This window comes from Notolepis coatsorum (genome assembly GCF_963971535.1).
Source record: "Notolepis coatsorum genome assembly, chromosome: 12".
Classification (NCBI taxonomy): domain Eukaryota; kingdom Metazoa; phylum Chordata; class Actinopteri; order Aulopiformes; family Paralepididae; genus Notolepis; species Notolepis coatsorum.
In genome coordinates, this window is record NC_140176.1 from 27,600,433 (window position 1) to 27,622,639 (window position 22,207).

The 22,207-nt window shown below is 45.3% G+C and overlaps 1 protein-coding gene across 1 annotated transcript in view; it reads left to right on the forward strand.

Moving 5' to 3' along the window:
• LOC311237807 (zinc finger protein 385C-like) overlaps nucleotides 1-22,207 on the forward strand; it is a gene marked incomplete at both ends in the record, with an annotated part of 115,603 nt that overhangs the window by 22,165 nt on the left and 71,231 nt on the right. The window contains one exon of the mRNA XM_084325784.1: nucleotides 18,390-18,613. Within this exon, the coding sequence (XP_084181910.1) occupies nucleotides 18,390-18,613 (224 nt within the window). The remainder of the gene's footprint in view (nucleotides 1-18,389; nucleotides 18,614-22,207) is intronic.

Here is a 22,207-nt window from a genome sequence, read left to right on the forward strand (position 1 = left end):
GAGGCTGGGCTCCTAAACCACTGTGTGGCCTGGTGGCATCTGCCACATTATCATGCAGCGGAGTCTCTCTGACATCACAAATCATCACATTTTCAGATGACTCAGTTCAGTGAGGGTGAATATTGTGAGAATTGGAAGAATGCGCCAATATGAGAATTAGAGACATAGATCATATTAATATAAGTCCACATAGCTAGAAAACAATGCTAAACACTGAAAAAGGCCATTTATAAGATAGTTATTTATAAGATAGTTCCCCTTTAAAGAAGACGTGTCCGGCCCATGGGGACATTAACGTGTGTTGTCGGGCCTTACAAATACATTTGATTTGATTTGATTTGAATAGTACAAATAGTTACATGAAAGAAAACGCTAAATAAATGATAAATACTGTGTGATAAATACTGTCATCACGAAGAAATCTTTTCTTAATATTTTTTTCTTTATTGATATTATCATCTCAGTTTAGATGATTTCTAAATGAGAGTCTCTTCATTTGCTGACTAAAAACGTGTCAGAGTGACTTGAAACGGCCAGTGTTTTGGGTCACAGCGCCTGGCTTGTTCTGATGGACAGGTGAGCTCACTCTTGCTAATTTTTCAAAATGTGCCTACCTCACCTTTAAGCTATTCTGGATCTGCTGGCTTGCAATCATGTTCTTTGTCCTCTCAGTCGACGGCAGGCAGTTACATGTTGTGCAGTTGCTCTAGAAATGCTGGTACCCCCCCCCCCCCCCCCCACCCACACACACACACATACATACACACACTGCCTTGCTCTCTCTCACCCCCGCTCTGCACCTCTCTCTCTTTCTCTCTCTCTCTCTCTCTCTCTCTCTCTCTCTCTCTCTCTCTCTCTCTCTCTCTCTCTCTCTCTGTCTCTGTCTCTGTCTCTGTCTCTGTCTCTGTCTCTGTCTCTCTCTCTCTCTCTCTCTCTCTCTCTCTCTCTCTCTCTCTCTCTCTCTCTCTCTCTCTCTCTCTAACTCTCTCTCATGCACACAGAGAAACACGCTCACTTGCTCTTTCCACCTCTTAAACACACGCATACACTCTCTCTTTCTCTCTCAGTCTCTTTCTTTCTGTACATCCCTCGCTTCCTCCATCTGTCTGGTCTACCCCCCCCCCCTCACTCTCTCTTCACCGGCAGGGGCGATCGGTGGAGTGTTTGAAGCATCAACATCATGTATATTTCTCTGGGAGTTGCACCAGATTGGATTATTGTTGTTATGATGTGCCGTTGACTGAAGAGAGAGGGAAGAAAAGACAGAGATAGAGAGAGAGAGTTAGAGAGAGAGACAGAGAGAGTGCAGGCGCAACAGAGAAGGGGTCCTCTCTCAAGGTTTTTCGTCGAGGGGGAGAGCCTGGTGGAGGAGGAACAGGAGAGAGAGAGGCTGGTGGAGGAGGAACAGGAGAGAGAGAGGCTGGTGGAGGAGGAACAGGAGAGAGAGAGGCTGGTGGAGGAGGAACAGGAGAGAGAGAGGCTGGTGGAGGAGGAACAGGAGAGAGAGAGGCTGGTGGAGGAGGAACAGGAGAGAGAGAGAGGCTGGTGGAGGAGGAACAGGAGAGAGAGGGAGAGGCTGGTGGAGGAGGAACAGGAGAGAGAGAGAGTCTGGTGGAGGGAGAACAGGAGAAAGAGAGAGAGTCTGGTGGAAGAGGAACAGGGAAGGAGAGAGGCTGGTGGAGGAGGAACAGGAGAGAGAGAGAGAGTCTGGTGGAAGAGGAACAGGAGAGAGAGAGGCTGGTGGAGAGGGAACAGGAGAGAGAGAGGGCTGGTGGAGGAGGAACAGGAGAGAGATGCTGGTGGAGGAGGAACAGGAGAGAGAGTCTGGTGGAGGAGGAACAGGAGAGAGAGAGAGGCTGGTGGAGGAGGAACAGGAGAGAGAGAGGCTGGTGGAGGAGGAACAGGAGAGAGAGAGAGGCTGGTGGAGGAGGAACAGGAGAGAGAGAGAAGGCTGGTGGAGGAGGAACAGGAGAGAGAGAGAGAGTCTGGTGGAGGAGGAACAGGAGAGAGAGAGAGGCTGGTGGAGGAGGACAAGGAGAGAGGAGAGCTGGTGGAGGAGGAACAGGAGAGAGAGAGAGAGCCAGTGGAGGAGGAACAGGAGAGAGAGAGAGTCTGGTGGAGGAGAACAGGGAGAGAGAGAGAGAGAGAGTCAGGTGGAGGAGGAACAGGAGAGAGAGAGAGGCTGGTGGAGGAGGAACAGGAGAGAGAGAGAGGCTGGTGGAGGAGGAACAGGAGAGAGAGAGGTCTGGTGGAGGAGGAACAGGAGAGAGAGAGAGAGAGAGTCAGGTGGAGGAGGAACAGGAGAGAGGAGGGGCTGGTGGAGGAGGAACAGGAGAGAGAGAGAGGCTGGTGGAGAGGAACAGGAGAGAGAGAGAGGCTGGTGGAGGAGGAACAGGAAAGAGAGAGTCTGGTGGAGGAGGAACAGGAGAGAGAGAGAGTCTGGTGGAGGAGGAACAGGAGAGAGAGAGAGAGTCTGGTGGAGGAGGAACAGGAGAGAGAGAGTCTGGTGGAGGAGGAACAGGAGAGAGAGAGAGAGAGAGGCTGGTGGAGGAGGAACAGGAGAGAGAGAGAGAGAGTCTGGTGGAGGAGGAACAGAGAGAGAGAGAGAGAGAGAGTTTGGTGGAAGAGGAACAGGAGAGAGAGAGAGAGGCTGGTGGAGGAGGAACAGGAGAGAGAGAGAGAGAGTCTGGTGGAGGAGGAACAGGAGAGAGAGAGAGAGGCTGGTGGAGGAGGAACAGGAGAGAGAGAGTCTGGTGGAGGAGGAACAGGAGAGAGAGAGTCTGGTGGAGGAGGAACAGGAGAGAGAGAGAGAGTCTGGTGGAGGAGGAACAGGAGAGAGAGAGTCTGGTGGAGGAGGAACAGGAGAGAGAGAGAGAGGCTGGTGGAGGAGGAACAGGAGAGAGAGAGAGAGAGTCTGGTGGAGGAGGAACAGGAGAGAGAGAGAGAGAGTCTGGTGGAGGAGGAACAGGAGAGAGAGAGAGGCTGGTGGAGGAGGAACAGGAGAGAGAGAGAGAGGCTGGTGGAGGAGGAACAGGAGAGAGAGAGAGAGGCTGGTGGAGGAGGAACAGGAGAGAGAGAGAGAGTCTGGTGGAGGAGGAACAGGAGAGAGAGAGAGTCTGGTGGAGGAGGAACAGGAGAGAGAGAGAGAGGCTGGTGGAGGAGGAACAGGAGAGAGAGAGAGAGAGGCTGGTGGAGGAGGAACAGGAGAGAGAGAGAGAGGCTGGTGGAGGAGGAACAGGAGAGAGAGAGAGGCTGGTGGAGGAGGAACAGGAGAGAGAGAGAGGCTGGTGGAGGAGGAACAGGAGAGAGAGAGGCTGGTGGAGGAGGAACAGGAGAGAGAGAGAGAGGCTGGTGGAGGAGGAACAGGAGAGAGAGAGTCTGGTGGAGGAGGAACAGGAGAGAGAGAGAGGCTGGTGGAGGAGGAACAGGAGAGAGAGAGTCTGGTGGAGGAGGAACAGGAGAGAGAGAGGGGCTGGTGGAGGAGGAACAGGAGAGAGAGGCTGGTGGAGGAGGAACAGGAGAGAGAGAGAGGCTGGTGGAGGAGGAACAGGAGAGAGAGAGAGGCTGGTGGAGGAGGAACAGGAGAGAGAGGCTGGTGGAGGAGGAACAGGAGAGAGAGAGAGTCTGGTGGAGGAGGAACAGGAGAAAGAGAGAGAGTCTGGTGGAGGAGGAACAGGAGAGAGAGAGAGGCTGGTGGAGGAGGAACAGGAGAGAGAGAGGCTGGTGGAGGAGGAACAGGAGAGAGAGGCTGGTGGAGGAGGAACAGGAGAGAGAGGCTGGTGGAGGAGGAACAGGAGAGAGTCCATAACTGTTCACCAGGAGTTGATGGCGTCTCCCTGGCTCCCTGGGATGTGCGCAGTGCGCGTGCCACTCACAGCCCAAACCCTCCGCCGTTGGTGTGTGAATGTGTGAGTGAATGGGTCAAATGTGTGGAACAAATTGTAAAGCGCTTTGAGACAGAGAGAGGGGCATAGGCTGATTGGCAGGTGGTCCAACGTCCATCAAGTCTCACTCCAAGGTGTTCTGAGAAGTTGTCAGCCCTGGTGTATGGGTATGGGGATCTGACCCTTGACCTCCGTGCCTCCCAGTCTTATTCCTATAATTAAACTGTTTGTGAACATTGTCCTTCATATTTTTTTTTTGTATTTTATTTTTTTATTAATTTTTTAAACAAACATATAAACAAACATGACAACACACGATAAGATATACAAGCATTAATTGTCAGGGCACATCCAATGAGATCACCTTTTGGTTAGTTGTTTTATATAAGATATACCCATAATACCTGTTATCTAAAAAAAAAACCTACACACATATGCTCAGCTCGAACCCCCCCCTCCCGGACCCCACCTTGAGAAGTACCTCCACTATCCCTCGCACCTAACCAGACACTACCATTATAAGCTAGCTTTTATTCTCTCCACCACTTCTAACCACATTGACATTTTGGATTCATTGAGACCCAGATTTCTTGCTGTAGATATTTCATGGTAAATTACATCGAGATATGTAAGAAACCAAACTTTACGGCACATTTTTTCCGGTTGAAACCAGCGTGATGCGATCAGCTTTTTGGCTACTGTGATACCCGATAAAACCAATCTCTTTAGCTGTGGATTCACTGCAAACTCAAAAACATCATTCAACAGCAATACCGAGGGGTGTACAGGTATATTCCAAGATACGAGTTTTGATATTTGTTGGGTCACATCTTTCCAGAATGCCTTAACTGGTGAGCAGTCCCAATACATGTGCATAAATGTCCCTTCGTCCCCATTTGTACATTGGGTGCATTTGGAATCTTGTTTGAGCCCCATTCGGCACAGTCTTATAGGAGTCAAGTATGTCCTGTGAATATAGTTAAGATTGATTTGTTGATGATCCGGGTTCCTTGATGTAAGTCGGACATTTGCCCAGGCTCCTTGCCAATCAAAGTCATTTTCCAGGTCTGGTATATCCCTCCTCCAGACAGAGTCAAGTTGGAGGGTTTCATACGAGGACGTTAGTAATTGATGATAAAATTCTGAAACAAAACCTCTCGATGTCTCTCTTGAGTAGAAGAATTTGTGGTATCTGTGGTGTTCAATTGGTCTGTCTAATGGAACACCGTGAGACTTCAAACATAGCTCTAACTGTTTGTGAAAAAGCCATGTGGACTTGGTGAGATTAAATTTTTTGCGTATTTCTTTATCACTACAAAAACCCTGTTTGTTAAAAACATCCCCTAATGAGTGTATGCCTTGCTCTTCCCATATAGGGAATCTTATAGGTCGTTTCCCAATTAAGAGAGCATTGTTATTGAATAAGGGAGTATGATTGTGCCATTCTTGTGGGTTAGGATTTTTTTTTTGTGATTCACGCCATATCCGGATCGCATGAGTAATTATTTTTCGTTCACAGTGCTTGATTGGTAGTTTAGTGTATGCTATGTCCTTCAGTCTATGTGGGGCTACTATGTTTTCTTCTATTTTTCTCCAAGATGCTAATGCTTGGGAGTCAAACCATGTTGTCAATGGACTTAATGAGTACGCCTTAAAATATAGGAAAAAATCTGGAAATGCCATGCCACCATCTGCTTTATTTCTCTGTGCGGTGGATCTTTTTATACGTGGTGGTTTGTTATTCCTTCATATTTTATGGACGTGGTAAAAAGGTTTCCTCGTAGGTTATAAACGTGGCTTGATAAATTCACAGTGGTTGACAGACAGTGATGGCAGTTTGCTCGGGGGGGAAGGCAGTAAATGAAACGTGGTGCCTCACTGCATTTTGGTTATGAAGTGCCGGAGGATTAACCAGATCAATTTCAGATTAAACACATAGATGCTGCCCTAAGCCTCTCTCTCTCCTCTCTCTCTCTCTCTCTCTCTCTCTCTCTCTCTCTCTCTCTCTCTCTCTCTCTCTCTCTCTCTCTCTCTCTCTCTCTCTCTCTCTCTCCTCTCTCTCTCTCTCTCTCTCTCTCTCTCTCTCTCTCTCTCTCTCTCTTTCTCTCTGTCTTCTCCTCTCTTCTCCTTTCTCTGTCTCTCTCTCCTTTCTCTGTCTCTCTCTCCTTTGAATGCAATTCAAACAGGCTTTATTGACATGGGAAACATACATTTACATTGCCAAACAAAACAATCAAACAGAGAAATCAGAAGAAATCAGTACAGCACAGAAGGATTTTTTTTTGTGATTGACAGTCTTTATGGTGGTTCTATTCCGTTGGATGTCCTTTTCTTGTCACAGCAGCTCACAAATCTTGCTGCTGTGTTTGCACATTGTTGTATTTCTCCCAGTAGGTATGCAAGTTTCCCATGTTTTCAAAGACTTTAGTCTCTTTGGGTGTTTACAATTTGTGGGAAGTATATGTCTCTGATGTCTTGGTATAGTGGGCAGGTTGTTAAGAAGTGTAGCTGGGTTTCCACCCCCATTGTGTGCAGTGAGTGCACAGTCTGTCTTCTCTTTGGAGCCAGGTCTGCCTATGGCGGCCTTTCTCGATGGCTAGGCTGTGCTCGCTGAGTCTGTACCTAGTCAAGGATCTTCTTAGTTTTGGGTCAGTCACAGTGCTCAGGTATTCTGCCACTGTGTACTCTCTGTTTAGGCCAAATAGCATTCCAATTTGCTCTGTTTTGGGTTGATTCTTTCCAGTGTGTCAGATAGTTTTCTTTTTGTTTTCTTATAATTTGGTTTAGGCCAGTGTGGTTTCTGTCTGGTGGCTCTGCTTGTGTTTGTGAGCAGAGTCCCAGAACCATCTGGCTGAGTGGGCATCTTGGGTCTCTCTGTAGGTGAGGGTGTGTCTGGGTCACTTTCTTTTAGGTGATTATAGAATTTAAATGCTCTTTTTTGGATTTTGATAATTAGTGGGTATCTTCCTAGTTATGCTCTGCATGCATTATTTTGTGTTTTCCATTGGGTGCGGATAATGGATTTGCAAAATTCCTTTCTCTCTCTCTCTCCTTTCTCTGTCTGTCGCTCTCTCTCTTTCCTCTCTCTCCTTTCTCTCTCTCTTTATCCCTCCTTCTGTCTCTCTCTCTCCTTTCTCTCATTTCTCTGTTCTCTCTCTGTCTCTCTCTCCTTTCTCTGTCTCTCTCGCAATCTCTCTCTCCGTTCTCTCTCTTCTTTCTCTCTCTCCTTTATCTGTCTCTTGCAATCTCTCTCTCCTTTCTCTGTCTCTCTCCCTGTTTCTCATTCTGTCTATTCCTCTCTTACCTTTCTCTCTCTCCTTTCTCGGTCTCCCTCTATCTCTTTATCTCTCTCCTTCTGTCTCTCCCTCTCTCTCCTTTCTCTCTCATTTCTCTGTCTCTCTCTCCTATCTCTCTCTCCTTTATCTCTCTCTCTCTCCTTTCTCTGTCTCTCTCTCAATCTCTCTTGCAATCTCTCTCATTTCTCTGTCTCTCTCCCTGTCTCTCCTTCTCTCTCTCCCTCTCTCATTCCTTTCTCTCCTTTCTCTGTCTCTCTATATCTATCTATCTCTCTCCTTCTGTCTCTCCCTTTCTCTCCTTTCTCTCTCTCATTTCTCTGTCTCTCCTTTATCTGTCTCTCTCCATTATCTCTCTCATTTATCGATGTCTCTCTGTCTCCCCCTCTCTCTTCCCCCCTCTCTCTTTCTCTCTCTCTGTCTTTATTTTCAGAGCTGCTCAGAACAACTTTTGGTAAGGAATTATTTTCTCAAAGAAGGTTGGAGATACAACCTTGTCCCACAGGAATTCAACCACTATGTTGTTGGTGATGGCTTCTAATGATATCACGCCAGATCACAGCAGTCAGAATGAGGGCTGTGCTCAGACAACTTGAAGGGCTCAACTTAAAATCTCAAGACACACCAAACTAGAATCTCAAGACACACTGTTGTGAAGGATCAGATTAAACCGAATATATATATTTATTTATGGATATATATTGAATAGTATTTGTATATCGTTTGATATCCCTTGTATATTCCTTGTACATATACACGGAATATCCCTTTATTCTACTACAGCCCATAATAGTTCATTCTCTTATTGGACAAAAGGACCAGGCGCCAGGGACAAGCCCCTGGCGTTCAAGTTCAAAGGTACCGACGAGACATGCCCTTACTAGTCCCGGCTCCGCGCAGGAATACGGCTACCGAAAGCAGAGTGGCCCTATTTGTCCACCGTGCATATAAATATGGCGCAAGAAATGTAGAATTCCTCTTAGTCCTTTACCCTTCTACCCAACTAAGTAACAAGACGTGAAGCCTCACCCCACGATACCACGTGCGGTGTAGTACGGCCTGTTTGGCCTTAGAATAGCAGTGAGACCTCGTGCGAATTAATAGCTGAATTGCCAGAGTTTGGCACCGTATTTCTATTAAGTAATAATAGTCTATTATGTATGGTGCATCGTGCGGTTAGAGTTCTAAAGTGAGCAGCACCCCCATCGCTTCCTCGTGTTATCTAGAGTCTTAACCAGGTTGGGCAGACCACACGTGGTGCTTTCATCCGAGGAGTTCTAGGCGAGGACCGAGTGGACCTGCACATTGGATTACCTACCCCGACGACTGCTGAGCCCTATACGGCATGGAATATCTATTTACTTTGGTGCTTTGATTTGTGGAGCGGATAATCGCCAACACCGGTGAGTGTTGGATTTACCCCGAGAGGAGCCAAGGTGAGACGGCGCTCAGACCAGACTGAGGTCGCCTCGCTTCTTCTTCGTTGTGGACTTACAGCTACAGCTACAGCTATCGTCTACAAGAGAGCCCAAGTGTATTCATCTGTGGATCAAGATTCTACGGGCACTGTGTTCTGTACCTGAATTCTCCCTAGAAATCGTTGACCAGACGGGATACAGCCGACGGCTCTCCTACCCCCCCTACTGGCTTACAACCGGCAGGACCCTTTACAGTATATCCCGCTATAATCATTAAGTGCCATCGTTATAATTCCCTAAGAGCCAGGTTGTATACTTGCTTCCTGCGTAACCAGAGATTGGACATTCAGTGTTGATTCGCCTACGAATACTCATTTGCCTTACAAGTGCATTCAAATCATAAATGTAATAAGTAACTATTATATGTACCCTTTGCTATATATTAAATATTTGACTATTACCTTTGTGTGGACCTGATTTCATATGTGGGAAAGTGTTCATCATACTTAGATATTGTGTACTGTATGGCCAGTAGTTAAAGTACATAAAGCGGTAGTGGTTTAATGATACCATACTTATCAATACAGTCAGGGAATTGTACCCCTCAGTTACACACACCAAACATCAAACCAGAATCTCAAGACACACCAAACATCAAACCAGAACCTCAAGACACACCAAACATCAAACCAGAACCGCCAGACTCTCAAAGTTCCTATTCCTTCCGTTTATAGACATTAAATAGTTTGTCGTTCCAGTAGTAAACTACACCTAAAAATAGAGACCAAAAAAAAGTTGTTAACAACAATAATCACTTGAATTTTGTTGAACTACCCACAAGTTACTGCAGAATTAGATTAGATTCAGATTACATTAAAATGTATTGTCATCATACCATGTATAGTCAATGTGTTAAAAAGATGAGTTTTGAGGCCCTTTTTAAAAGCATCCACGGTCTGTGGTGCTCCCAGGTGGTCAGGGAGAGCATTCCACAGACTAGGAGTGGATAAGCATAAAGCCCGATCTCCCATGGTGCAGAGTTTGGTTCTTGGGCGCTGGAGGAGGTTTGCCTGGCCGAAGCGGAGATGTCGTGAGAAGGAGTGAGGGCTGATAAGTTCTTTAAGGTAGAGGGGGGCGTTTCCATGGAGGCATTGGTGAGTGAGCAGGGAGACTTTGTACTAGATCCTGAGTGAGACAGGGAGCCAGCGAAGGGACTTGAGGATGGGTGTGATATGGTGGTATTTCCGCACTCCCATCAGGATCCTAGCAGCGCTATTCTGGACACATTGTAGCCTTTGGATGTTCTTGCTAGGGATCCCGATGAGGAGTGAGTTGCAGTAGTCCAGCCTAGAGGAGACAAAGACGTGGATGAGCTTTTCGGCGTCGGACAGAGTGAGTGTGGGGCGAAGTTTGGCGATGTTCCTAAGGTGGTAGAAGGGGTTTTTGTACAGTTGTTTGATGTGCGCCTCAACGGTCAGGTGAGGGTCCATTTAAAACCCTAGGTTGGTGATTGTTGGTGACAGGGTGATGTTCTGGCCGGAAAAGGTGGTGATGGTGGATGAGCGGATTTGCTGTGATTGATTGATTGATTGATTGAAAAGTTTATTAACAGATTGCAGAATGGGTACAGTACAGTACAGCTCAATACATACAATTGTTAAGAGGATGCAGACCTGAGAAAGACTTTCGTCTTGTTTCCATCAGGGTCCTCCATTTTCAATTCATCATATGACACACACGACATACAGATAGACAGTACTGCTACATCTATAAATGTCATAAATGTATAGATGTAGCAGTACTGTCTATCTGTATGTCATGTAGGTCATATATGTTACGATGAATTGAAAATGGGGGACCCTGATGTAAACAAGACGAAAGTCTTTCTCTGGTCTGCATCCCCTTAACAATTGTATGTATTGAGCTGTACATTCTGCAATCTGTTAATAAAGTTTTCATTCATTCATTCATTCATATACATTTATGACATACCAGATTTTCAAATACAGTACTGTTTGTGATACTAAAAAAATCCAGAAAAAGAGTGTATATACATTTGACATAGAAACTGTGCATTGGGGGAGGTTGGGTAGGTGGGGTGGGGCTGTACATTGGAGGTGGGGGGGGGGGGTTGGGTAGGGGGGGGACACACTGTACATTGGAATACTGACCTACATTTGACATAGAAACTGTACATTGGAGGAGGTTGGGTAGGTGGGGTGGGGTTGGGTGGGGCTGTACATTGGAGGTGGGGGGGGGGGGGGTTGGGTACATTGGAATACTGACAAAGCCATGCTTGGTCTTTATTGTACAACTGGGTTAGGACATTTGTAGGGGCCAGTTTTGAATTGCAGTCTCCCGTAGGTGTTCTTTGAGAGTGTTTTTGAAGGTGGGTAGTGATTCACATTCCTTTACAGCTTTGGGTAGGGCGTTCCACATTGTTGTGGCATAATTGCGAAACGTGTTTAGTCCCTTGTTTGAGCCGAATCTGTTTTTTTTTTTTTTAAACTTTGACCAGTCAGCTGGTTCTTTTAGCGCTTATCGCTTTTTTCTGGTCAAGCATGACCGACAGAAACAGGTTGAATGGGGGTATAGATCGGGGGAAAGACACTCTGAGAAAGTACGGCTTGTCCGGGAGTCGAACTCGCTACCCCAGATCCGTGACGCGCACGGTTGTCCCCGACGCCGAAATAGCGTTCGAGGTACGCGGTGAGCTACTGGAGCTCCCCCGAATCTGGGTTTTACATGATTTGTGGAGCTCCCTCTGGTGTTGTGATCGTGGTATACACTGACCTTTGGGAAGTATTTTGACATGTACATGGGTACCTTGGTCGTGTAGTGTATCTTGTAGACCAGGCCCATTGCAAGTTGCTGTACTCTGTCGTCTACTCTAAGCCATCCTAGGTTGGCAAAGTGTGCAGGGGTGAGGTGGGTTCTAGGAGTCAGGTCAAGCAGTAGTCTGACTAGTTTGTTTTGAGATGTTTGTAATTTGGTTTTTAGTGCCTTTGAGGTGCTTTGGTACCATGAGGTGCAAGCATAGTCGTAGTACCCTTGAATGAGTGCTCCTGCCAGAGTCTTCAGGGTATTCTTGTTTACCAGGGAGGAGATCCGGTACAAGAATCGAGTTCGTTGATTGACTTTTTTTTATTACATTGGATGCCATTTTGTCACAGGAAAGATTAGCCTCTAGGATGGAACCCAGGTAGGTAATTTCATATTTCCTTGTGACAATATTGTCACCCACTGTAACTGAGAAGCCGTCGGTCTTGCTGAGTTTGTTATTTGAACCGAAGAGAATGGACTCCGTTTTGCCCATGTGTAATGATAGTTTGTTGTCGGCGAGCCATATGCAGATTTTGCCTAGTTCCGAGCTGAGGGTTTTTTCAACCTGTAACTTGTTCTTGTCAGAGACCAGCAGGGCTGAGTCGTCCGCAAACAGGAACAAGTTGCAGTCACAAGCTGACGACATGTCATTTGCATAAATTAGGAACAGTAGTGGTCCTAGTATGCTTCCTGTGGGGTGCCAATGAGAATGGCTTCAGTTTTGGAGCTGTTTAACTGTAGGAAGCTGTGCTTCATCCACGCCTTAGTCTCCTCCAGGCAAGTGGTCAGAGTGGATGATGGCAGGACTGTGGATGGGGTAGGGTTTATTTTGAGGTAGAGTTGGGTGTCATCAGCGTAGCAGTGGAATGATATGAATGATATGAGACAAAAAATGCTCTGAACTTCATAAAAGTCAGACAAAGCTTTCCAAAAGCTCAAACAGTGAACTCCAAGCCCACGTGGTTGAACTAAAAACTCAAAGAAACAGACTAAGAAATGACGTAAACACCATGATCAGAACCGCAAAAAGAAATTTCATCAACGACAAAACTGAGGAAAACAAAAACAAACCCTGCGAACTTTGGAAATTACTCAATAATCAACTAGGCTGCAGTAAAAAACTTAAAACCAGATTCTCAAACATAAACATAAAGACGGACAACACGCTCATCACAGACAAGCTGGATGTAGCCAATTACTTAAACATCTTCTTCACAAACATAGCCACAACACTGGTAAACAAACTACCCTCCCACTCAGGGCATTATGGGGTAGAACACATAGTAGCATACTACAAAAACCTAGGGGTCCACAAAGACGACTTCAAACTTGAAATGGTTACAACCGATGAGGTACTCAAAAAATTTAGCGCCCTCCAACCTAACAAGGCCACTGGCCATGACAACATCCCCTCCAAATTCCTCAGAGACGCAGCAGCCGCCATCACCCCAGTCATCACACACATAATAAACCTCTCTATAAAACAGGGGCACGTCCCCAAGGACTTCAAAATTGCGAGAGTGACCCCTCTGCACAAAAAGGGCAGCAAATTAGACCCAGGCAACTACCGCCCTGTTTCTATTCTTACCTCCATCTCGAAAGTCATGGAGAAAATAGTCTACGAACAGGTCGAAAAGTACCTGGCGGAAAAAAATCGAATCTACGAATTCCAATCTGGCTTCAGAACGTCCCACTCCACTGACACATGCCTCCTCTATTTGAACGACCACATCAAACAAGAGGTGGACGCGGGCAAATACTGCGGCATGGTCATGCTGGACCTACAAAAGGCCTTCGACACTGTCAATCACTCCATTCTGATGGACAAGCTAAAAGCAATTGGTTTTGATAGCTTATCAGTGAGCTGGATGCAATCCTACCTGGAGGGGAGAGAACAGATGGTAGAGGTAAACGGTACTCTACCCCCCCCCCTCACAGTGAGCTGTGGTGTTCCACAAGGAAGCATACTAGGACCGCTACTCTTCCTAATTTATGCAAATGACATGTCGTCAGCCTGTGACTGCAACTTGTTCCTGTTTGCGGATGACTCAGCCCTGCTGGTCTCTGACAAGAACAAGTTGCAGGTTGAAAAAACCCTCAGCTCGGAACTAGGCAAAATCTGCATATGGCTCGCTGATAACAAACTATCATTACACATGGGCAAAACAGAGTCCATTCTCTTCGGTTCAAATAACAAACTCAGCAAGACCGACGGCTTCTCAGTTACAGTGGGTGACAATACTGTCACAAGGAAAGACGAAATTACCTACCTGGGTTCCATCCTAGAGGCAAATCTTTCCTGTGACAAAATGGCATCCAATGTAATAAAAAAAGTCAACCAACGAACTAGATTCTTGTACCGGATATCCTCTCTGGTAAACAAGAATACCCTGAAGACTCTGGCAGGAGCACTCATTCAAGGGTACTATGACTATGCGTGCACCTCATGGTACCAAAGCACCTCAAAGGCGCTTAAAACAAAATTACAAACATCACAAAACAAACTGGTCAGACTACTACTTGACCTGAACCCCAGAACCCACCTCACCCCTGCCCACTTTGACAACCTAGGATGGCTTAGAGTAGACGGCAGAGTACAGCAACTTGCAATGGGCCTGGTCTACAAGATACACTATACGACCGGGGTGCCCATGTACATGTCAAAATACTTCCCAAAGGTCAGTGAATACCACAACCACTACACCAGAGGAAGCTCAACAAATCATGTTAAACCCAGATTCGGCTCAAACAAGGGACTAAACACGTTTCGCAATTATGCCACAACAATGTGGAATGCCCTACCCAAAGCTGTAAAGGAATGTGAATCCCTGCCCACATTCAAAACCGCTCTTAAAGAGCACCTACGGGAGGCTGCAATTCGAAACTGGCCACCGTAAATGCCCAAAACCCCCACCACCTCCTAATAGACAGTCTCCTCCCCACCGCATGTATATATTCCCCCCCCGCCGTATGTATATTTCTCTCCCACCCACCCACCCCCTCCTAATGTACAGTCCCCTCCCCATCATATGTATATACTCTGTCAGGATCTAGGGGTAACAGTACTGTATATTTGAATACCGTTTATGTCACAAATGTATCAGTACTAAATACCTATATGTCCCTATGCCATAAATGTCATGTATGTTGTGTATGTCATAAATGTCTATATGAATTGAAAATGGGGGACCCTGATGGAAACAAGACAAACGTCTTTCTCAGGTCTGCATCCCCTTAACAATTGTATGTATTGAGCCGTACTGTATTGTACCCATTCTGCAATCTGTTAAATAAAGTTTTCATTCATTCATTCATTCATATTCCATGCCGGCTGATGACAGAGCCAAGGGGGAGCATGTAGAGAGTGAACAGGGTGGGGCCGAGGACTGATCTTTGAGGGACACCACAGGTGACATGGTGGATGTCAGACCTTGCCTCTCCCAAGGAGACATACTCCATTCTCCCGGTGAGGTATGATCTGAACCAGTCAAGGACAGAGTCTGAAAGTCTGATGGTGGAGTGAAGACGGTGGAGGAGGATGTCATGGTAGACGGTATCAAAAGCTGCAGTGAGGTCAAGGAGGATGAGGAGGGAAGGAGAGCCAGCATCATCAGTCATCAGCAGGTCGTTTGTGACCCTGACCAGGGCAGTTTCGGTGCTGTGGCCAGAGCGGAAGCCAGGCTGGAACTTCTCGAGAAGTTGGTTGGAGTTTAGGTGGTCCTGAAGCTGAGCAGCAACTACCTTCTCCAGCACCTTGGACAGGAATGGGAATGAATGAATGAATGAATGAATGAATGAATGAATGAATGAATGAATGAATGAATGAAAACTTTATTTAACAGATTGCAGAATGGGTACAATACAGTACGGCTCAATACATACAATTGTTAAGGGGATGCAGACCTGAGAAAGACGTTTGTCTTGTTTCCATCAGGGTCCCCCATTTGGAGGTTGGAGATGGGTCTGTATTTGGCCAAGACTTCCGGGTCTAGGGAGGGTTTTTTGATGAGTGGTTTTATGACCGCAGTTTTAAGGGCAGAGGGGACATGGCCAGCCTGGAGAGAGTGGTTTATGACCATGGTGATCAGAGGGCTCATGGCAACAATGTTGTATTTCACCAGGGCTGAGGGTGTCATACTGCTGGGTGTCCTAGTTTCAAGTTTCAAGTGAAACTTACAGTGAAATGCTTAGTTCTGTATGAGCCCCTGAGATTGTGCTTCAAACAGTAAAAATAATAATAAAGACTATACAAAATATAATTATAATATATTATATAATATAATATAATAATACAATATATATATATTTTTTATCTTTATTTTTTTCTGTCTATTCAATCTGTTTAAACCAATGGGGGTTTTCTTCACAGTTGCAGTTAAAGATTAGGCTACACTAATATTATAATATTTCACTTTCATACCAACCGTGCCCTTATTGTATTATTTATGTTGATGAAACTGATAAAGAAATTTGTTTTAATAAAAGAAAAATACTAATTTAATCAGATTAATCACTTTATTCAAATTGAGGATTTAGTTTAAAAAAAAGTTAAATAAATATTTTATGAATATTTCTTTTTATAGACATTCGAAGCTTCGTTCGAATACTTCAATAGAAGTTTTGAATGTTAAAAAATGACATTCGGTACAGCCCTAAATGTATGTTAAGTCATCTTAGGCCCTGTCCACACGCACGCGGGGTGTTATGTAACCGAGCCTTAATGTGCACGGTTGCACTGTTCGTCCACACGCAACCGGGTTTTTGGAACACTGCAACCGTGGTCTTTGAAAACCGGAGTCCAGGGTGAAGTTTTGGGCGCATCCCGGTTGCATTGGTTGCGTGTGGGCATAGTAACCGAGGTTATTTCCAGTGTTTACAGCAGAGCTGTCCCAAGTAGCTGCGGCTACCAACTAAGCTCATGTGTTGTCAAGTTATTGTTATAAGGAACCCAGTCCAAACTACAACAGTCTGCATCCCCTTAACAATTGTTTGTATTGAGCCGTATTGTATTGTACCCATTCTGCAATCTGTTAAATAACGTTTTCATCCATTTATTCTACTAGCGTTAACGTTACTGCGCTAATGTACGCTAGCCTCAATGCTAACTATTATAATGGAAAATTCCAATCACATTAGCATGTAGCTAACAACATCAGAGATCTTTTTGCGAGACTAAACTCTCCGCTCTTGGTGGTAATGTTGATGTTGGTTTTGTTTCATCAACAAATGAGGCAGAACACACAGTGAATGTATCCTTTTTTGTTTATTGCACTTTTATTGCACTTTGTTTCTTGCTGCAAATAAAATGCTATGTTGCTAAATGGTTCACGCGAGGTAATTTAAAGATGGCGGGTTTCTGTTTTTGAGCAGGAAGTGTAGTGACACGTTCAACACTTCTGATTGGTTGAAAATGGCCTTCATGTTTGAACTACATCGCCACCTACTGCTTAGGCATTGTACTACATGTACATTACATCACTCGGTGCAGAGTTTAAACCAGTCGTGTGGACAGAGGTTTCTTTTTTTTAATCATTTAAAAAAACCTCGGTGACAAAAATACCCGTGATCGTGTGGACTGGACTGGGCCTTAAATGACAGTATTATCTAGTCTCCAGGCCTAAGTCACCGGACAAGCCTTAAAAGTACTTCCCGGACCAGCCTTCCTTTCCTGTCATGTCTGAAGGTTTGGGTAAGGGTGACAGTGGCATTGCTTAAGGAACATCCTGCTCCATGTTGGTATCTGTTTAATTCCACTCCAGTATGTCAAAGGTGAAGGCCATTCTGTTCAGCTAAGTTGTGCAGCTGGCATATGTACGTGGGAGAAATACGGTATAAAACATCTTGTATTTTGATTCCAAGCATCTCATTGGACAGACTGCCTCTGTGTTACGGATGTGCTCTTCACTGCAGTGAACTTTAAATAAACTATACTTTAACTTCTGAGCTTCAGCTTCCGTTTTTACTCTTTATTCCAGCACTCTCTGGATTTTAGCCACTACAGTGTCTAAAGTGAAAGGTCAATGTGTTAAGCTCTAGCCCTATTTTCTGAAAATCCGCCTGAAAGTGCATGCCCAAGTAAATGGAAGATTGCTCCACTTCTACAATTTGCATGTTCTTGGTATCTAGGAACATCTAAAGACCTCAGGGAATGTATTCCCATTGTCAGAGATATTGTGTCTGTTACTATGCTTGAGTAAATTGTGATGAAACAGAGGAGAATATAAATCATAATTTGTCTTTGCATCTTTCACAGTGAATAACACCATGCTAACATTGTGGTTGGGCAGATTTGCCTCACTGAGCTCATGCAGCACCTTCTTGAGATCAAGTGTACAAAAAATCTAAGCAAATGAATAAAGGGAAGATGATTAAACAGAAGGATTTGTAGACACAGTACTGAATTATAATCTATTTGAATTATACATTCAAAATTTAATTATGAACTATAAATTACCTTATTATTTCCTTATTATTTTTATGATAAAAGAGGGATAGAATTAGCATTATTGCGATAAATTCTTATTTTCGGAATTTCTTTAAAACATCGGTAAACAAACGTAGTGCTGAAAATGTACACGTTGACTGCTGTTTTGATAGGGTTAGGGTCTTTACTCTTGGCTACATTTGAAAAAGAAACACAACATTAATTAATACGGTCTGTATTGATCACTTTATGATGAGAACAGCCAATTGGGGGACCCTAGAGCTTAACAGGTTAATTAAAGTGAGTGTGTGCAATGAATGTAGAATGGATAGGTTAGTGTTGCATAGAGTCATTGAGCATCCTGATGGCCTGGGGATAGAAGCTCCTTCTGAGTCTCTCTGTACTGGCCATGAGTCTCCGGAAGTGCTTGCCTGACCGCAGCAGTGCAGAGAGGCAGTTGTTTGGGTGGCTAGAGTCTTTGGCTATTCTCTTAGCCTTGGCCTTGCAACGCCTGGTGTCCTAACGTGTGGCCTCCCTCTGGTTCTAGGAACCCTGTCCCGGAGCCCATCGACCCACCCCCTCCTGGCCCCCCTGTCTCGGTGCCCAGCGATCCACCCCCTGCTGGCCTCCCTGTCTCTCCCAGGACGGCCCCTCCCGGCCCGGACACACCCCCTCCAGGCACAGACACACTCCCAGCTGGAGCTCAAACACTTCCTGCCCCTCAGGGCCAATGGCTCCACGCCCCTCAACCTCTTCCCCACCTTCAACCTGGTGAGACAACTGTCACACACACTCACACACACACACACACACACACACACACACACACACACACACACACACACACACACACACACACACACACACACACACACACATACACACACATACACACGCATACACACACATACACACGCACATGCACACACACAGGGCAGCTCCCGGGCACATTGTGAAACCTTCATGTAATGAAAGGTGCCTGTTTGACTTATGACTGTGAGTCAACAGCTTACTCTATATGAAACATAATGTAATGAAAGGTGCTTGACTGACTGATGACTGTCAGTCAACAGCTTACTGTATATGAAACATAATGTAATGAAAGGTGCCTGACTGACTGATGACCGCGAGTCAATAGCTAACTGTATATGAAACATATTGTAATGAAAGGTGCCAGTTTGACTTATGACTGTGAGTCAACAGCTTACTGTATATGAAACATATTGTAATGAAAGGTGCCTGTTTGACTTATGACTGAGTCAACAGCTTACTGTATATGAAACATATTGTAATGAAAGGTGCCTGTTTGACTTATGACTGTGAGTCAACAGCTTACTCTATATGAAACATGATGTAATGAAAGGTGCCTGACTGACTGATGACCGTGAGTCAACAGCTAACTGTATATGAACCATAACGTAACGTAATGTAATGAACAAAGGTGCCTGACTGACTGATGACCGTGAGTCAACAGCTTACTGTATATGAACCGTAACATAATGTAATGAATAGTGCCTGACTGACTGATAACTGTGAGTCAGCAGCTTACTGTACAGTATATGAAACATCCAACAAACAGCATGACCAGGAGTCGAACCATTGTGGTCAAGCGCGAGTGCTCTCACTGGCTTTCTCACTCAACATCGGGGTCGAAATCAGCTCCGTGCCGTCCTCATTCCGAGTTCCGTGCCGAACTCCCCCCCCCCTCTCCCCCCTCTAGTTTGTGTACACACTTCAGTCTGGGTGCGCTCTGGGTTTTGTTTACGGTTTGCGTTTTGAGCTTGTAAGCTTGCCGTAGTCGATGATGTCACGCTCGAAATGTAAACACAGGAAGTGTTAACACGGAGACTGGAGAATGGATGTTGATATAAAGAAACAAATAACTAATAAATATGAAGTTATATTTGAACCTCTGTTGTCAAGCCTTGTCAATATAACCCACCCCCCCTTTCTCACGAATGGAACTCTGTTGTAGAGTCCGCTTTTGATCGTTTTGCAGGGTTAACAATAACGCTAAGCTAACGGCTAACGCTAGTTTTACTAGTAACATTGCTTGCATCGATTATATTGAATGTCATTGATCTACTGGTCGACCGAAAATGTAAACGGGAATGTCTTAACACGACTGCGGACTCTGGATGTTGATATAAAATGAACAAATTGCCAATAAATATGAAGTTATATTTGAACCTCTGTTGTCAAGCCTTGTCAATATAACCCACCCCATTTTATCACGAATGGATGGTGTTGTAGAGTCCGCTTTTGAGCGTTTTGAGCGATCTACTGGTCGACCACGGCCGACTGGTTGGGCACCACTGGTCTAATAGAAATAAATGCATTCGAACAAGAAAGTATAGTATACAGCAATGGCTAACGGCTAAACGCTAGTTAGCTAGCCTGTTCAGAAGCTAACATTATCCCATCGCTTGTGGCAATTATATTGCATGTCATTGATCTACTGGTCGACCACGGCCGACTGGTTGGGCACCACTGGTCTATAGAAATAAATGCATTGAACAATGTATAGACATAGCAATGGCAAACAAAATTGCCAGGCCTAACCGCCCCCACTCAGCGCGCACCTGAGACCACCTATTTCAGCGGTCCAGGTTCAGCGCCCCCGGGGACGAATCAGCGGGGGGCGGGGACGGGGGACAGCGTTCTCACTCAGACAGACACACCCTTTTCTGATGCGAGCCGGCTCTGATTCGACACAGAGCAGTGAGTGGGAAATGGTTAGACTAGTGTATTTGTGGTGTTTTTTTATACGTTTTTGAATACGTTTCATGTCCCTATTACACAGAAATGCGTTTTTTGGCGTTTTTTTGTGGATACGGCTGAAACGCTAAATTGTGTTTGCGTTTTGGAGATACGCTAAAAAACGCGCCGACAACAGCGTGTAGTCTGCACGGAGCCGTTGTTGCGAAAACGCCCATGCGCAGTAGATACCATCTGCGTGCCCTTCCGGTGACAACAGTGTGTGTGTGTGTGTTTGTGTTTGGGACATAGCTCCGTGTCCCAAATAGCTTCAGCTACCATGTGTTGTCAAGTTATTGTTATAAGGACCCCAGTCCAAGCTACAACAGTCTGCATTCCCTTAACAATTGTTTGTATTGAGTCGTATTGTATTGTACCCATATGCCAGGGGTCGCCAATTAGTTTTGGCCGCGGGCCAGATTTTCCCCAAGCCGTTGCTTGGCGGGCCAGGATCAAAAACAATGGCTAATTTAATATACTGATATTGAAAAAAGACAAACGTTTTTCTCTGGTCTGCATCCCCTTAACAATTGTGTGTATTGCGCCGTACTGTATTGTACCCATAACCCATTCTGCAATCTGTTAAATAAAGTTTTCATTCATTCATTCATTCATCATGAACAGCAGATCAGCTGTTGCAGATCACAGCGGCGTGTGATGAACACAGATCAAAATGCATGAAAACACGACTCACCATACCTTGTTTGTTGTTAAGTCCTCCAAAATCCCTGCTAATGTTTGAAACATGTCATATCCACTCGCCGCCCTCCAATTCCAGATTGGCGTTGAATGCTTTATCTGAACTTTATCTGCCAACTTGAACACAGTTGTCATCATTGCCTCGTTGTTGTTGTTGTTGTTGTCGCCACATATTATGCAGAGAGGACGTCGGCTCGGCACGCAAGAATCACCGACCTGTTGCGATAAACCCGTATTTTAAGTATTGCTCCTGTTTATTAAAAGAAGCGTTATATTTCCCCGTTTTCTTTTTAACTCGCTCGCATCTCGAACGCGGAAGTGAACGTGCGTTCGGGAAATATACACAGGCCCGGTGGGACTATTCCATTGGTTCTCCCAGTCCACGTGACCATTTCTAGCATTTCAATTGGCTATAGTGACAGACATGATGACTACCGGTAGATAGATACAGCTTCACAATAAAAGACACCCTGGCGTCCCGAGTGAATATTTCCCGCGCGTCACATAAATATCATATTCTCAAAATAATCTGACGGGCCAGAAATTATTGCTGGCGGGCCAATGTCGGCCCGCGGGCCGCCTATTGCCGATCCCTGCCATATGCAATATGTTAAATAAAGTTTACATCCATTCATTCTGCTAGCATTACCGATTGCATGAGCAGCTGGCTAACGTGAGCTATCAGGATTCAGACCCTGTTAGCTCAGAGCTCCTCTTTCAACTTATCAAGCACAAAATGGCCCAGTCATCTATTCACCTTTGTTTAATACACACAGCGTTGTCTCTAATGTTATCTAACTACTGATAGCTCGCGATATCATCAGTTTGGTGCTGGCTAAGTAGCGTGAGCTAACGTTAGCTTCTAGCCACAATGCTATATTGTTATAATGGCATACTCCATTGACGTTA